Source organism: Labrus bergylta, chromosome 4 (assembly GCF_963930695.1).
Source record: "Labrus bergylta chromosome 4, fLabBer1.1, whole genome shotgun sequence".
In the NCBI taxonomy this organism is placed as follows: domain Eukaryota; kingdom Metazoa; phylum Chordata; class Actinopteri; order Labriformes; family Labridae; genus Labrus; species Labrus bergylta.
The window spans coordinates 24925654-24943764 of NC_089198.1; the positions used below are offsets into that span (position 1 = coordinate 24925654).

Below are 18111 nucleotides of genomic sequence, written 5' to 3' on the forward strand. Positions count from 1 at the left end.
ATTGGGGCTCACTTGGGGTTGCGATAACTCACATTTCCAGATCTTCAGATTTCAAGGAATAAATCTCACAAAGCTACCCACTATCAGGAGAGAAAAGTCACTTCCTTGAGTCTTACTGTGCACATGTACTTCCTGTCAGACTGGCTAAGATACAGGAGGAGATGAGGGATCAAATGTCACATAAACCAGCAGCACAAGTAGAAATGTGTGCATTCTTTGTTGGTGTACTATATCTGTACAAACACACTTTGTAGTTTGACATAGAATTTCATGATATCCTGCTCTCCTTTAAAAGGAAACGCAATCTTCCTCTGCGTGGGAGATGCATCAATCCCTTGGAGAAAACATCTTGGGGCCTCAGAGAAGAAGAAAAGAGGCCAGTAAGGACAAGAGGATACCCCCCCCCCCCCCCCCCCCCCCCCACACACACACACACACACACACACACACACACACACACACACACACACACACTTTCCCTCCCCATCCCCAGTGAATGCAATAACACACGTCCCTTTGACATTTCAGGAAGTTGGTCTTTGCATGGGGTCAGTTCCAGACGGCTACCCTGTGATGCTGAACCAGATGGTAGCTGATTGTCGTCTCCAGCGGACGAGGATGAACATACTATTGGAGAACTGATGGAAAGGAAGTGAGTGAGAGGCAGAAACCAAGAATAAAAAAATAAGTATTCAGAGTGGTTTGTGGTTAAGCTACCCGTGATGTAGATGTGGGACGTCGCAGCCGTCTGTGAGGTCAAAAAGTGGGAAAGGGGGGTGTAAAGCCTCACACTTGATGTATGAACATAGCTGACCTTTTTAGGAAGGCTAACAAAGGGGGAGAGCCACGTGAAAGACCAGCTGTGGAACACAAGCAAATGAAGCATCGCACATAAACGTCACATATCCTCTGAACAGTTCAACCCCAGAGACTATACTCACCAGGCAATGCCTCAGCTGGAGCAAAGTCAGTGAAGTTTAGTCTGTTAAAAGCTCAGCAAAGTGACCAAATAAAGACCAAAAAGGCTGATGTTTACTTCTGGCTCCTGAAGAGCACTCTCTACCAGTCAGTAAGACTCTCCAGATACCTGTTGCTGGGCCTATGCTAATGTTTACTCCTCACCACAGTGTGAGGAAACTGTGGATTTAGGTTCCGCACAAACACAGGAATACAGCATGTATACTCACACTGCTGCATACTGTGTTCATCATTTCTTAGATCTTAAGGCATATAAATAAGTCCAACACAGCTGTTCGCCCATATAAAAACAGTATTTAGAATTGAAACATTTCCTTCTGGAAATGTTGGGCCTTTTATTCTGGATAATCAAATTATAAACAGTGATTCTAGGAAAGAATTCCTTGGCGGATATAAATTTCCAAAGAAAATTGTTCATATTGACGTCTGTTTATTTTCCGCAGTAACAAAGACATTGATTCTGGAAAAGAGTTCTGTTTTCCCTTTCTTAAAAGTTGCAGCAATCAATATCTTTATATGAACAATGGGTTAGATAACTCTGTCTTATGTGACAGTGGTTACTCATCGTGCCACACTTACTGATAACACTAAACTCTGCAGGTGTTTCGATCAGACTTGGGGAGACTCAAATCTTTCAGGTCTTTGGGTTTTATGTTCACTCTCGCTACTTATTGATGTTGTTTCCAGTCACAGCAGGATTATTTGATTTTTTTTTGCAAAGAAAGAGTAATAAACCAACTTTACTCTTTTAAGAAAACACCAGATAAAGTTGGAAACAAGCTTGTGAACATTGAAGCACTGCTCATGTCAGATATGTTTTTCATAAGGCTGCCACCCACTAGTGATTTTCCTGGTCAGATAGAAGTCATCACTTGCAGCACATTTATGTAATCAAATTAATTATAAAAAAAGAAATGTTGGGGAGGATTGGAAGAAGGCAGAGTTTCATAGCCAAAACGAAGGACGTAATCAGCAACATTTTTACTTTTTTAAACAAAAAAGGGACAATACGCTTTAAAAACATACTATCCTAAGCTCCATTCTAATGACAATGCTATCGGCAAAAAGTCTAACATAACTGTTATCAAATTGTGGAATAAACAGTTTAAAACTGTATCTGCCTTGCATTAGTCCTCCAAGCAGATTCAGTTAGCTTCAGCGTGGCTCACAGCCGCTAGTTAGCGTTCTAGTAAAGACTGGAAGACTCAGACTCTTTCATCAATTTACATTCATTTGGTAGACATACATCTATGAAGCCAACCTAGATCAATATCTTATCAACAGGTAATCCTGTATTATTTTCATGTAGTGAAACTGACTTCTGTTAGGATACTTTGATGCATTATGCTGGTTATCATTTGAGCTAGAGCTGTGAATAATCCCCAGTCTGCACATTTATCTCAATAGTCAATGATCCATCCATTACCCAATAGCTATACCCATGACAGTGGAGATAAATAAACCCTAAATGATAGAAGATGCATTGAAAAAGGGATTAATTACTGGGCACCGAGTAGATTTATTGGCGGTAGTTAAACACAGCTGCACACCTCTTACTCTCCAGCTGTGCCTGATAGAAGAGGGGCCCAACATCACGGCCCAAATAATCAAGCAATACATATCATTAGTCAGATAATTCTCCGCCAACAAGCCCTGTCAGAAAGTCCATTACTCCCTCATAAAGGCAGCAAACAATTCCACCCCTACTACCCAAAACTCACACGATCTCTGTTTGCCTCTGCCCCATTTGAATTCCAATAATGCACCCACCATTCTCCTGAAATGTTCAACCCACTTCCTCTATAACGTCCACACATTCTCCCTATTGAAGCCCATTCTAGCCAAGACAACTCCCCCCACCGCCCCTCTTTTTTTCTCTTGCTCCTTCCCTGTTAAAACCATACTCCTCTTCAATCCCACAGGAAGCGCAAGAGGAAGACTGGAGAGGGAGTGGGCGGCAAGCAAACTGCTGCTAGCTCTATGCTCAATGAACCCCCCCCCAACCCCCCACCACCACCACCACCTTTCCCTTACACAGATCCGTCACTGAGCCATGCCTGGAAAAGGAGAGTAGAGAGAAAGAAAAATAACAACCACAAGCGAAGAAACCCACACATTTTTACATCATTCCAGCAAGAGAAAGCAGCTGTGACTCGGGAATCCCCAGCTGGTTTAAATGCTCGCAGTGCAGAGCAGCGGGCCCAGGTTGGAGCACATCAACTGAGAGGACAGATAACTCTCACTCATTGACTCCTCACTTCATCTAAACAAACGAGATAGATGCTCTTTGAGGCTCAAGGGTTTCTTATTTTTAGCCCGATTGCTGACAGGCTCATTTCTGTCAAGGTCTTACCACCATTTCGCAGCGTTGCCTGCCAACAACTCTGTTACTGGCTTAGTCATGTCTCTAGCAACTCTGGCCCGCTGGAGTCTTACTGAGATAGACCCCATAAAAGGAATATTCTCCAAAAGCCCTGGGGTTTGCGTTAGTAAGCTTTCCTCTGTTGCTCAGCCCTTACTCACCATTTCAACCTCTGCTTTACACATCAGCAGGCCACTGATGAGTAGTTTCTTCCTCATGTCCGCTGGCAGAGGGCAAGAGTCACGGACAAATGGGGCTCGGGGAATTAGTTTGTACAATTGAGGAGCTCTCATAATTCTCAATGCTGTGAAAGGGTATTTTGTTACATGTTGTGTTGTACTCGCCAAAAGCATGACCAATTTAATTAGCCAGGGAAAGCTCGGAAGAATTTAGCTCCATCTTCCTGCTGACACATTCAACTGAAATGTTTGAAATGCAACAGGGTGCCACTGCCAAGTACTCGGGGCCCCAGAGCGCTGGGTTATAATCTTCTGAGTATTTTCATAACCATTCTGTCTCTGCTGAAAGAGTGTGAATAGCCACGACTGACAGAAAATGGTGCTAGTTTTTCATCAAACACCTCTCCCACAAGCCCACGGCTTGGATTTCCTCCATTGTTAATGTGCGGGGCGTTATCCTGTTCCTGACAATAAAAGAACATCACACATAGTTAACAACGCTCAGAAACAATGCGATAGCTTGTTTAAGACGATTATGACTGAGGAGGTTGGTTGTTTCAAGGCCGCCCCCTCACTTCAGAGACACAGAGGGGCTTTTGCACAACCTAAAGGCCTGGCTGCTCTGCGTCAGTCAGCAAAGGCATCAGACTTGGCAGGCCAGAACCGTTTCTCGCTATCAGCTACACTGCTGAACATAAGGACCTGGCTCAGAATCACTGTATGAAACAAGCACTCAGAACTCTGTTGACTTCAACAAAGTGTGAACAATCAAAATATTAGCAAGGATGCAAAACCTTTCTTACTTTATGGTTGTTCAATGTGCAACCCAAAAAGTAACAGAATGATATAAGCCAACAGTGTTTCCCCTATCATTATATTCGGGGGGGGGCGATAGTGGTAGAGTCGGAAATCAGGGAAAGAAGTCATTTAAGGATATCTTTCCCATAGAAAAGGACAGCTGTCAATAAAAGTAACCCATGAACACCAAGACTCCTTCAAGCGTTTGTGTCGGCGTGTCTGCGTGTCCCACCCCCCAACGCTGTAAACCTAGGGGAAACACTGAAACAGATAAGAGACTTCCAGCAACTTGGCAAACTCCAACATGTTGATCTTGTGATGAGATTCTAACATAGCCGTTTCACAAATTAACTTATAATTCTGAGTTTTGAGAACAATTTTACTTCCAGGGAGGATCTCACAGTTCTGAGAAAAATAAAAAATTTGAACATCTACCCTTCCATCACAACTGGCTAAACTCCATGTCCTGGTGAAGATTGAGCAACTCTAACACGAGGTCATTGTGATGATATTTTGTCAGTTACAAACAACTCAACAGATGTAATGATGTTTCCGGCTCCAAATCCTGGCTCTCATTTTAGGATGTTTTTCAATTGACAAGCAGGTGCAAAGCATTTATAACCAAGGATAAATCTAAAACATTTCCGATCACTTCATTTCCTGGAAGCTCAAGATACAAGCGCATAAAAATCATCCAAAATGTGGTCTCACCAAGCCAAGAAATAGAAAGTCAATTTTCTCTCTGACTGTTACCAAAATAATACATTCAATGGATTGTTTATACGTCCTTTGACCCCAAAACCCAATTAGATTTAGATTGTTTTTTAATCTCTTGGAAATCTTATGGGTGCCTGATTAGTGTCACAATACTCTAAACTAAACAAGTGGATTCATATTAAAAATCTCAGACTGCCTTAATCAGCTCAGGAAGAGGTTGTTGATGTAGTGGATATACTGCTGGCCCAGAGAGCTAATCCTTACTGCATGGCACTCATCCAACTATGCACTCCAGGGTATTTCTACCAGGGAACCCATTCCATTCTGCTCCTCGCTGCTATCAAGCTGGAGTGGTTTGTTGTGAAGCTGAAAGCAGAGTAGCTGATATTGATCATTTATCAGTGCTGCTGTTAGGTGTCAGAGCCATAATGTTGTGCAGTGCATGGGAATATATTTACATTTTACAGCCTTCTAATTTTTTGTGGGCAATCTTGCTATAAGAGGGTCAGGTCCAACTTTTTTTTATGAGGGGAAACATTGCAAGTAGAGCAAACAGAATTCCTTCTTTTTTTTTTACAGGCCTCTGGCTTTAATTATGAAAACATGTGGTAATGAAGATGTTCCGCTCAAAGTCCCACCAGGAAATTAATCCAGAGCTCAACTAAGCATTGGTGTTGTTGAAGCATACAGGGCAATTAGAAAAGGTACTAGAGTAGGCGTGTTTGGAGCACATTATATTTTAGGGCTTTTTGTGGGAGTGAAACAAATCCCAGATCATCTCTGTAGCCTGGCCTTGCCACCACTATGATATTATGACCAATGCTGTTAAACTCGTCTGCAAAGGGCTGGAATGAAACATGTTTTACGATGATGATGAAATCCCTGAGAGTTGATATTGGCTTGTAAAACAGAGAAACCATGGCCAGAGAAAGACAGACATCTTCTTTTCTTCCTCTTACACTCTTCACTATAATACACAACCAGCAGCACTATCATTATTGTTGTAGTAATTCAAACAGAGCTATATGTCATGGTTTGTTATTTACTTGCCAGAATTGTACTGTCACTGTCTATAAGAGATTGCTCATTGGTGCCCTATTTGTTTCTGGGTTCTTGTAGATTAAACCTCCAGGCATACAAACACATTTTGATCAACTACAGATAAAACACTTTTTAGCCATACTAGCATCAAACTATTGACATAGCTCTACAGGCACAGAAATGTCCGTCAGTCTGTTGGCTGGTGCAACACTTTGGTTCAGACTGATCATGTACCTAAACAACGAAGGAAGGATTGGAACAAAATGAAGTGCATTTATCCATGGCAAGTAAAAGACCTATCCTAAATGCCTTTTGTGATGCCCAAGAATTCCTTCCAGCTCTAACAACAGCTCAAAATGTCTGATCTTTTGTTTGGATTGGAACATAACTTTGCACATTTGTGGTTTCCATTGGATCAATGCTAATAAGATTGGTTTTTCCCCCGACTTGTCCTCTGCTTCCACCACGAAGTTGACATTTGTGGTTTTGTGTCACAACTCCAATGGGACAGGAGGCCAAAAAAGTTTTGGTAAAATTCCTCTCATAAATCGTTTAGACTTTGAGAGTAATTAAGTTCTCATGTCATGTTATTATCATGCCACAACTGAATTTCAGAAATATTTCCGTTATGACAAGATAACTACAAAATTAAACACTTTCCCATTAGCCTCTGTATGTTTTTAGCGCTAAGTAGCAAATGTATTTGCATGCATACTAGACCTGTATACTAACATTCAGAACATTGTAGACATTATTCCTAGCATTCAGCTTGTTAGCACTGTCATTTAGAGTAACTTTTATGTCAAAATAACTGCTCTGCCAAAGCACAGTCACCCGGAGTTGCTAGCACAGCAGCAGACTGTTAATCCCAAAATCATTCCAGGAGGTTTTGCTCTCTACTAATATTTGTATGAAGGATTACATGCCCTGATCCAGCATAAAACTCAAAAACAGCTCAATAGATTATTTTAACCTAGCAGCCTTCATAACTTTTTCACAAACAGGGATGCCTTTCTCCTCACTGTTGACACAGAGCTGTAAAGTCATGTCTACAAGGCAAGTTAAGGTCAAGGAAGACAGATAAGCCTGTGTCAAAGAAGACAACAAAGTCCTAAATAAAGAACCCTTTGTCCTAAGACTTTGGGTTTCAGCGGGGAAGGAGGGATCCATTCAAGTTAGGTCTACACATGTGCCACAGGGGCTAGATAGAAGTTAATTCATCTCATGGACTTTCCTTTTCTTTGTGTATGTTTCTTAGTCATGCGTGTTCTGTCATTATCTTATTTGGATCCCAGCCACCCACCCAGTATGTATATTGGCAAATTCTCAGCCTGATTAGCATTTCCTGCAGGAGACACCCAGAGACTCTTACCACAAAAGTCACACTGTAAGTTGAGTGTTCAAGCTGTGCATTCTGCAACTTGTCAACACCAGACCCATTTCAAAGATGTGACAGGGGGTCTAGACAAGAATAAACCCATAGGCAATACAGGTATCAAGTTAACAAGTTAATCTGAAACTCTCTCGATGTTTACTTTGCTTGTGAAGAATATTCAGACTCTCATAGACCTACAATCAGCTCAAAATCAGCAAATTGGCAAGCTATTTTGTTTCTTATGCTGGCATTCAAGTGCCGCTGAAAGCAAGATAAAAGGCTTCAACTTTACTGAAGGTGTTTGTCTTCTCCTTGCAAAGAATACAACACATGATTGATTCTGTACCACGCCCTTGCAGCGAAGCAGGTAATGCCTTAATAACACTGTCAAAGAAAACATACAGTACTTTTTCATAGGTAGTCAAGCAATGAAAACTAAAAGACAAGCCTGATCAGGATTTCCTGGAAAGACATTTATCATTATGTATTTTATAAATGAACTTGACACAGTTTTTGACGTTAACAAATTAACCCTCACAGTGAGTGATGTTGTCAGCTGCAGTCAAGTCAAATAGCAGAATAACTGTGAGTCACAGTTTAAAATGCACAATTTAGTTTACAAGGCCAAGGGACCACACGGGAAGAGGCTAAATACTGAAAAGGAAGTTTCACAGATCAGCCACCACCCCTAAACCAATGCTTTCTTCTGGAATATTCTGAGAATGGGGATTTTTTTTTTTTTTTCAAAGCTATTGTTCCCTCCCTGTAGGGGAGTCCTTGTCCAGGCCAGCACTGTCTGAGATCCCTCAGAGTCCTGTTACCCTTAGGTCACTGAGAAAATGCCACACTTATACATGATCTTTGGGATAGTGCTAAAAGATGCTCATCTACAATTTAGATGCAAAAGTGAAGCAATAAAAACAAGAAAGAAAAGCTGTGAGGGCCTCTTTGATAAGTGATTATGCAAGGGCAGGAATACCAAAGTCAAAGATCTCACCCCATCCTTCTGATGTTTGTTTGTGTATCCTAAACTTTCCTGTTTTTCTGCCCCTGCCACCATCCTTCCTTTAATCCCTGCTCCGCCCCTGTCCATCTAATTGACATCTCTTAAATTTGCATTGTGACACTAAGATCCATGGAGCTCAGAACTGAATACAAATACGCTAACTTATAAATCTGTCAGGAAAACAAGGGCTTAGTCATGCCTGCCTGTCCACTTTCCGTCTGAACTGAGCTGCAAAATTCTCCAGAGCTGGCATCAGTGATGGTTTTGATTCAAGCTGAGAGACTCAAGGACGGAAGCCTTTTTCGTGCCCACTTTCCATCTTTACCTACACTACAAGAACTGAGCGTTGGTTTCAGCAAGTCCAGCCTGCCAGGAAACATCTTAAAGCTGCTTTAACCAACAGAAAAAAATGTGGAATTCTTTAAACAGGAAATAATTGGTCAGGCATATTTAAGTTCCTGCATCTGGCATTAATGTAAAGCCAGTGCAGAATATACCAGCGACACAAATTATAGTTTAATTTGGCTAATTGACCTGAGGCAAAAGTAGGTCACTTTCGGAAGAAAGAAAAACTGCATACATATTAGTTACAGCAGCAACATACTGACATAATAATGGCATGAATTTCCCTGAGGATGTCCAATTTACACCAAATTCTAATGCTGCAATGCATTCTGATCTAATCTTAATATAAATTCAAGTTTAAAATAAACGGTCATATGTATCATAAAAGAAAAGTGGAATTTACATTTCATTATCAATCAAACTGCATTTAAATGATTAGAAGAATTCCAAAAGTATCTTGTTTTGTTTAACCAGCAACCCAAAATCAAAATATGATATTACATTTGATATAAGCCCAGTAAAAAGTAGCAAATCCAAATAAGTAAAGGGCGTAATCAATGTCATGTAGTACTTTTCAATTATTGAAATAGAAGATTCATTGATTAAGTTATCAACTAAATCAATAAGCAACTAATCCTTTGAGTTCTTTGATTTTCATGCACACCTATGTTGATGACTTTTCTGTCAATATCATTATTTTTGGGGGGGGGGTTAAAATATTACTCCTTAAGGGAACAAGAATCATACAATTGTCTGACCATTCTTCAGCACTACCTCAGTTTGAAATCCCTCAAGCTCAATAATTCAATTAGAGCTGTGGCCTCTTTCCCTTTTAACACGACACTGCACCTGATGAGATGGGAAGATTGCAGAAGGCCTTTTTTTTCCAGCCTGAATTCCTGGGTCTCTTTCCACTGGAGACACCACGCACAGCTCGTGGATCATGGAAAGGCCATAAATGCAGCGGATCACTTTGCTACCATGTACAAACAAAGGACACAAATCAGTTCAATGAGTAACCACATTCACTCACTTATTCCACGCTGGCTTCTCGGTGCATGTATACAAACTACACAATGGATTTAGGTAGCTGCAGTTACAACACAATAAACAATGGGTTTGTTTGAATAAAAGTCCCAAAAGACAGTTTTCAATAATTCAAATAAGAGATGAAGCAGGCAGCATTTCCAAACATATTAAATATTTATCCCAAACATGAAAGCAAAACATAAAACTTTATTGTTTGAGCTTTGTTTAGTCTCAACAGCGGTGGAACCAGACACGTAATTAATGGTTTAAGAACTGAAGCACTGCTTGATTTTCTACACAACAGATTAACTGTGTTCAGATTTGTCTTCACAGTTTAAAGTAAGAGGAACAACAAAAAGTGACTTCACTTCTGTTCCCTCTTGATGACATACGTGTCTAGCCTCGGGTGCGTCTGCTGCACGCCACAGATCTCGCCTGCTCGACAAAAGTATCAGTGCAGCCAGATAACCTGCCCTCTACAGAGGCACTATTGTCCCAGAGTGAAACCAGAATCCTACACCTCGCCAGAAGCTCTTTTTAAAAAAAAGCTCTACCACTCAGACATGGTGCAGTCTATCAAAGCTGGGGAGCAGGAAGGGAAGAAATTATCCTCCAGCTCCCACGGCCGAATCCAACAAGCCAAATATCCAACAATGTCTGCAGCAGATGCAAGTCTGGGAAGGTCATCAGAGCAGTAGCTAGACACAGCACAAGTAGAAGTAAGACCAGGACCACTCTGGACCTGAAGTAGAGATTCTATTTCACATGATCACAACCTGTATTTCACTACTGTCGTCCATCTGATCCAAAAGAGGGGGCTTCAATGACAAGAAAAGGCATTGTTTCTGGAAAAAATAGAAGACTGATGATGAGGGAAGCTGGTTTGTTAGGTCCCCACACAAGGCAGAGGAAAAAGCACTTACTCAGGATGCTGAAATGCACTGCAGGAGTGAAATTTAGTCATGATTCAGCTCAACTTTTGCAGGTGTGCAGATTTATATGCAGAAAAGATGGAGCTGGACTTCACCTATATTCATTATCTTTTAATCTCATTCTGTTGAGAGCTTGAATAACTCAGAAAAGCAAACAGATATAAGCTGGTTATTTTGTGCACAAAGAAAGCCGGCGAGCCCTTACTAAGAGATTAGGGATTAAGTCAACATGCCCCTGAGATTATAATCTGATCTTTCACAGGTTAACTAATAACCCAGTTAAAGGGGCTCTCAGGCAGATATTCCTCATAACTATACTTTGGCAGCTTGGAACAGTTATATTGAAAAGGTAGACTAGCTTGGAGATATTAAACATGCCATCATCCTCTCTACAATACAACTTCAGTCCAAAAGACCATTTAGCATTTCATCTGGGAAATAAATCACCTCAGTTATTCCTCGTGGTGGAGTGCTGTGAGAAGCAGTGGGCATTATTTACAACCTCTCCACACATGATGACAGTTAATAAACTGAGCATGCCAGAGCGTGGGGACGAGGAGCTTTTCTATTATTCAGCAGGTCCTGTCTGACTCCCACAATAACCATCTCACACTGTTAACTGTCAGGAGCAGCAGACTGACAGGTGGGCGTCCTCTGGGAGAAGCTGTTCGCTGCCAGGACAGTTATCAAATCTCAAATTCATTTCCAAAAAGACTTAATGGCTTCTGCATAACACTACTGCAACTAGAGTGGAGGAGGGCTAAATGGCTACATGGAGGAATCTGTTTACTTTCAAAGTAGGATTATGATTAAGAACACTGGAAAAAAAAACATATTTTATATAACTACAGACAGTGGTGTATGGTTCCTGAAGGAGTGGGTATAATCTTAAATTTTCCCCAAATGTTTTTTGACGTGGCCCGTCCAGCAGAGGATAAATGGCCTCTGTTATAAACAGTGACATGTAAGACTCTTCTTGCATATTTAGTTCTAAAAAAATGACCTTTTGTAATTGCACTTTGACACTCAACTTCTGTTGCTAAACTTAAAGGGGCCATATGTAACTTTCAAAAATACTGCGTTTGTAGCGATACCGCATGGCCGTTAGGTGAACTACAGCAGTAACCTGTTGCTTGCTCTCCCTCGCGTGCTCGTCATACGTGCTCGTACGTACACAAACGAGCATCATCATCGGCCGCGAAACACTGGATATTTACCGATATAATGTTTACAGAGGAGGTAAGTGGTCATACACATGTGAAAGTCTGTGAAGGAGTCTGTGTGTCTGTATTCATTCTCCATCCTACAAACGACAGTCTCTGCAGGCACTGGCTGAGAGCGGGAGTGTGTGATGAGTTTGTCCGTCTTTGAGAGCTCCTAGGGCGGATAGAAGTGTGTGGAAGGCGGCCTCTGGCTGTAGCGAGAGTGTGTGATGAGTTTGTACTGTTGATCTCTGTAGTGGAGTGAGGAGGACGTTGAGAACGTGCATAAAATGTCACTTCCTGGAGCTTTCGCGGGAAAAAAAGGCCCCAGGGAAAAATTGTATACAGGCAACACAGATAGACAGTGAACATCTACTTTTTCACATCAGTTAACCGTTCGCTTATTAATGGGTGATTAAAAAACGATTTACACATGTAAAAAGTTCCATACAGCCCCTTTAAGGGGATATGGATTGTTGTGAAATGAACATACGTCACAGCAGAGGAGCAGATGCAGAGCAGATCATTTTAACTGGATACAGACTGTATAAACTGTGACAACTATTGTTAAGCATTTTGAGTAAACTATTTCTTTTTCCTAAGCAGTGTTGGGGGTAATGTGTTACAAAGCAATGCAATAGTGTACTCAGATTACTTTTTGTTAACATGACACATTGGTTTTGCAATTCAAGTAATAAGTTATGCGGTTACGTTTTAAAATATATTCCATGTTCCTTTTGTTGCCAAAAACATCCCTGTTTGTATCCTGTAGTTGTCTTATTGTAGCTCAGGCTGAGCAATCACATGGGATTTAGAAATGGTTATACTCTATGGACACTGTAAAATAACTGGGTATGCTCTCTTTACCTGTGTAAACCGTGCACTACACCACTGACTGCAAATAAGACAAACTACACTATCAAATGCAACCTACCTCCTTTATTTAGCGCTGCTATTTTTAACTGTCCAGTTTCTGTCTTCTCTCAACACAAAGATACAGAGATGTGCACGTTCAAACAGGCAAACAAGTTCATACTCAATATTCATAGTCATCTTTGAAAGAAATAAGTCCTTAATGTGAGATAGAGGTAGACAAAAATCAGGTATCTCTCATTAAATCCCAGCCAATTTGTTTTTGGCTTAGATAATGACTGGTGCTGACACTTCTGCTGTAGCTAGCTAGTTAAGCTAACATTAGTTTGTTGAGTTCGTTAAAAACTGTTTTAAGCTACTTTTACGATTTAAGATAATGTTGTAAAAGGGTTTAAAATACAAAAAAAGATATCAAACTAGAGGCCTTAAAGACTGAGGGTAAAGCTGAAGTACATCTTCACAAATTTGATGATTCTACTACAATTCCACAATTCACTTAGCAGACGCTTTTATCCAAAGCGACGTACATCAGAGAGTAAGTACAACACAAGCAAGGATCTAGAAAAAAGGGAACAATGTCAGTAAGAGCAAACAATCAGCTTTGAGTCCGATTGGACACACAGGTGCTGAAAGGAAGTGACCAGAGGCAAAGCACAACATTGACGGCAGTTCTTGAGAGCTCTAATCAGTATAGAAACCATCTTCAAGTCATCGTTATCAAACAAAAACAATCGTCACAACCATCATCATCATTAATGATATCGAAACCATCATCATTAAGTTAGTAGGTATTCATGAAAGAGCTGGGTCTTTAGCTTTTTCTTAAAGGTGCAGAGGGACTCTGCAGATCGAATGGAGTTTGGAAGTTCATTCCACCACCGGGGGGCGACAGAGGAGAAGAGTCTAGTCAGAGACTTAGGACCCTGTTGTGAAGGTTGGATCAGACGCCTTTCATTGGCAGAGCGTAGCGGGCGGGAGGGAGTGTAGACCTGGATGAGAGAGTTAAAGTAAGGAGAAGTCGTTTTTGTCGCTGTTTTATAAGCGAGCAGCAGAGTTTTAAATTTGATGCGAGCAGTAACTGGGAGCCAGTCGAGGGAGATGAACAGCGGAGTGACATGAGCACTTTTAGGAAGGTTGAAGACCAGTCGTACTGCTGCATTTTGTATCATTTGCAGAGGTTTGATAGTGCATGTAGGAAGACCTGCCAGTAGCGAGTTGCAATAATCGATGCGTGATATCACAAGACACGCGTCAACTGCCTCTCCTGTTGATGCTCAGAGAATGAAACTTAAGTGCTCAGTCCAAACAAAGCCTGACAACGACCCACTATCAATATCTACTCAAAGCAAGTTTTGATTCACCCACCTAGCTGACAAGACCTTCCTAGTTTTCAGATCAGAGCTTGTTCTGCTGCAGTTTCGGATTCAGACTCTTAATCTTGGATTTTCGTGAAAATCCCGCCCCAGATTTTCATCTGATGATCCACATAAAACACATTGGACTTAAAGCAACAGCATTGTATTTCAGAGCAAATGAACCAGCCCGATACCATACCTGAGGTACCTGAGGTTTTTTTTAGATTCTTCGACTACATGTTTGAATTTTCAGAGATTTTTAGTATTAAAATAAAGAGAGAAAAATGTTTATGATGAGGATGCAAAGTGTTTGCTCTTCTATAAAAAATAAGATATTGTAAGATCCAGAACCATCTTTAGAAATGCTGCACAGTGAATTTGACTTCAGATAAAAGGGCCTTTTTTTGTCACCTGTAACTCCAACATGTGTAGTTGGTAAATTATTATCTTCCTTTACCTTAGGTTAGAAAAATAAACACACAGTTAAGTTTATTAATTTTTACAATTTTGCTTTTACTGTACAAGCAAACATAGAAAGACACCACCCACCAAACTCATTAAATCCCTCTTACCTCATCCTCATGCTCACTGTTTCAACATATGGACAAATCCAAGGCTTGACAGGCCTGCTGTGCTTGGTTACTGTTGCTAAACTTTGATTGGACAATCACTGTATGGGGGAACTGTCATTTAAAAAGTGATGAATACAAGTGTGTTAAATGTGAGTGTACATTTCACTCCACTTCCAGCTCTCTAACAGTTTATCTGAAGAAGAGAGGATTGTCAATGACATATTTAAGTGCTCTCTCTCTCTTCAGCTCATCGATATATAAATGGGGGAAAAATAGTTAGTATTGAATGAATAGAGCAAATTTTATAATTTAGATGGACTATTTAATATCAGAAGAAAGCCCCTAAACCGTAAACCTAGAACCATGTTTTCTGTTTTTTTAGCAGTGATCGGCAGAGATTTAAAGTTTGTCTTTGTACAGCGCTGTAAACATCTGACCAGATGTTCCACTTGCCTCTTTGCATCATAAACATGTTCAGGTCAGGCCAACTCTAGATCATAAAGTCGTCAATCACTCACAACCATGTATCTCCTGGTTTAGTGATTTTAAAATAAGTCAAAGGATTACATGCTCCTTTGTGTGCTGAGAAAATTATCCTCCAATTTAAGTCTCATTAAACCCTTCCAAAACCCTCAGATTAACTGAGAAATGCATCGTCACTAAGCTAAGATCAAGACTGTTTTGTTGCCTTTTGTTTTGACATTTCGGAGATGTAGACGGGAAGCTACCACACACAGTCAGGTTCATAAATCACTTAACTTTCTACTATTCTTCCCAATAGGAAAAAAACACCTCTGGGTTTTGAAATAAAATGTTAAAGTATGACCAAAGGCAATATTTTCAGAATCTGATTTACATTCACTTAAAAAAAAAAAAAATGTGTTTCAAATCTTAATGCATCATCAGCTAATCAGTAATACATAGTGGGCACCTTGCTGCAGATTTGTCAAAGAAAATAGAAAATACACTTTAGAAACTTGGGGTTTTTTTCCCAGAGAGACAGAAATGCTGCTTGACAGGCTCCACAAGTTACAGAAAATAATGAAAGTAAGGCCTGGATTTGACGTCATGATTTAGCGGACTCCATAAAGATGTGGAGATCCCTTTGAGAAACAAATAAGGGTTAAATTCACCAGACATGATTGTAGGGAAGCCATGACACTAAAGGTCTTTTAAGGAAGAATTTCTTTGTCACCAACACCTGAAATAACAAAGAATTCCAAACAGTCAAAAGTTGTTACAAGGATTTATCCTGAGTTAATAGATAAACCACCTGCAAACTGGATGGCAATAATCCCCAGAACACATTGCAGCCCTCCAGCTAATCTAATCAAGAACAATAACTAAGTGTTTATCAAAATATAAAACGACCTTTCAATTAAAGCGCTTGTAATTCAAGGGGTTCATCCAAAAGATTCGGTGCCAAAACAATGTAATTGCCATCTTATGCCAACGATTCACACTTTTTGGACTTTGTGTGCTAGAAAGACACAGTTTGCAACACAGAAACATCTGTCTTAGCCTCTGGCCAACAACAACAAAAACAACAAAAACACATAAAACTCTCGCACCATATGGTGAACTTGCGTTTTCCTTTGGAATTAAAGTGGAAAGACTTAAACTAAATTGCACTGCATAACATATCTATCATTTCAGCTGCTCCTTTATCTTCTCATTACAATTCTATAATCCTCATTTACTGTGGAAGACTAAATGCTGAGGGAAACCTGCACTGTCTAGTTTGTTTAGATGCTCAGTAATATTTAGGGACTGTGTCTTTTTTGGCTCTGAAACACTTTTGATTTGTTAGGGTTGTCTGAATACTAACAGTGGTTCTTACTTGTTGAAGGAGACAGGAAAGATGCAACTTGCACATGTGTGCAGCTGGCGTGGGGCTGTGTATACAGTGCTTATCTGCTTATAAGGACGAACAACAGTGCAACGAGATGGACAATGATGATTCATGAGAATAGGAAGTTAAAGTCATTAGGGTGCAAAGTGATACTTCTGGTCACTTTCTCTCCCCGACATCTGGCCTTAATGAGGCCTTAGTCACTCAAACTGCACGTGAAGCACTCTTTAAATTCAACCACTGAGAAACCAGATCTTTCCTGTGCTTATTTTTCAGTCAAATCAATGTCAAATATTGTCTTGGCCTTAAGTGAGATGTTCATTTAAAGTCTGAAATTTACAGAAAAGACAATATGTGTGAGAAAGCATTGAATTAAGAGTCAAAACATTGACATGTGATTACAGCATTGGATCTCTGTGACCTTTACCTCAGGGCCAAAGGGAAACACTAAAACAAGCAAAGCTAGAGCCAACATGAAAACCTGCTCCTACTTCTGCAGCACTTGTTCTTTAGTCATCCTCTTTATATTCTCTCCTTTATCAGTCATGCAAGTCACATTTGATAGCATTTCTTCTGAGAACTGGAGACCAATAAGTGGGAAAGGGTAGTTTTCCAGAAGTTGCTTTAGATACAAAAAAATAGTGGATCTGTGATTCACGGTGACAGCAATGTCCTCATTTTAGGCTATTTCTATTTTTTGCCAACAATTAGGTCAAACATTGCGCACTTCTAATTCTAACTCTTTCCGGCTAACAATGAGATCAAACACACCTTAAAAGAGGGAGAAACTTCAATTAAGTGACATTAAATTCAATAAAGCTGCCAGTAAATTGCGTCCAATTCATCCCATTCTTGCAGCATCATCGATGTAGTGCAGATATGCGTGCATTTACCTCTTAAAAACTTTAAAAAAAAAAAATTGGTCGATTAAATCTAAACTTTTCTGTAACACAAACACGGATGTATTAATTATAAACAACCACACCGCATTGGTAATGGTCAATGAACTGTACAGGAGCCTATCTGTAGCTTTAACTGTGTCACAGGCTGAACATAGAAGGCACTAAGAAACTTTTCTCCCACACACCCTATCAAGTTTCTGCGGCTTTTCCAGCGCTCTGTGATTTCTGTGAGGTTCATGATAATGTAGGACGAGCAGAGAGGAAAGCGAAAGACGGGTTGGAGCTAAAAACTCAGCCACGTACATATCGTAAAAGCTCCCTGTCTGACATACCTTTCTTTTCCGCCAGAGCACAGCAGCCCAGACACAACGCAGAGGTGAGACAGATCCACTTCACTAAACGGGCTGCCATCGTGTTTTTGAAGCTCCGCGTGAGAAGGTGTCATTCCATGTTAACCACACACGATATTCCGCTTTCTCAAAACTGAAACAATGTGTAGGCTTTTCTTTTGTCCTTAAAGTAAAACACTTTTCTTTCCTTCTCTGGGAAACTTTGACAGCTCCTCCTCCTCGCAGATATCTCCAACAGTCCGG

General features: G+C 40.4%; 1 protein-coding gene across 1 annotated transcript in view; it reads right to left on the reverse strand.

Moving 5' to 3' along the window:
* egfra (epidermal growth factor receptor a (erythroblastic leukemia viral (v-erb-b) oncogene homolog, avian)) overlaps positions 1–18111 on the reverse strand; it is a 42875-nt gene extending 24764 nt beyond the window's left edge. Inside the window, exon 1 of the mRNA XM_020635214.3 lies at positions 17851–18111. Within this exon, the coding sequence (XP_020490870.2) occupies positions 17851–17929 (79 nt within the window). The 5' untranslated portion in view covers positions 17930–18111. The remainder of the gene's footprint in view (positions 1–17850) is intronic.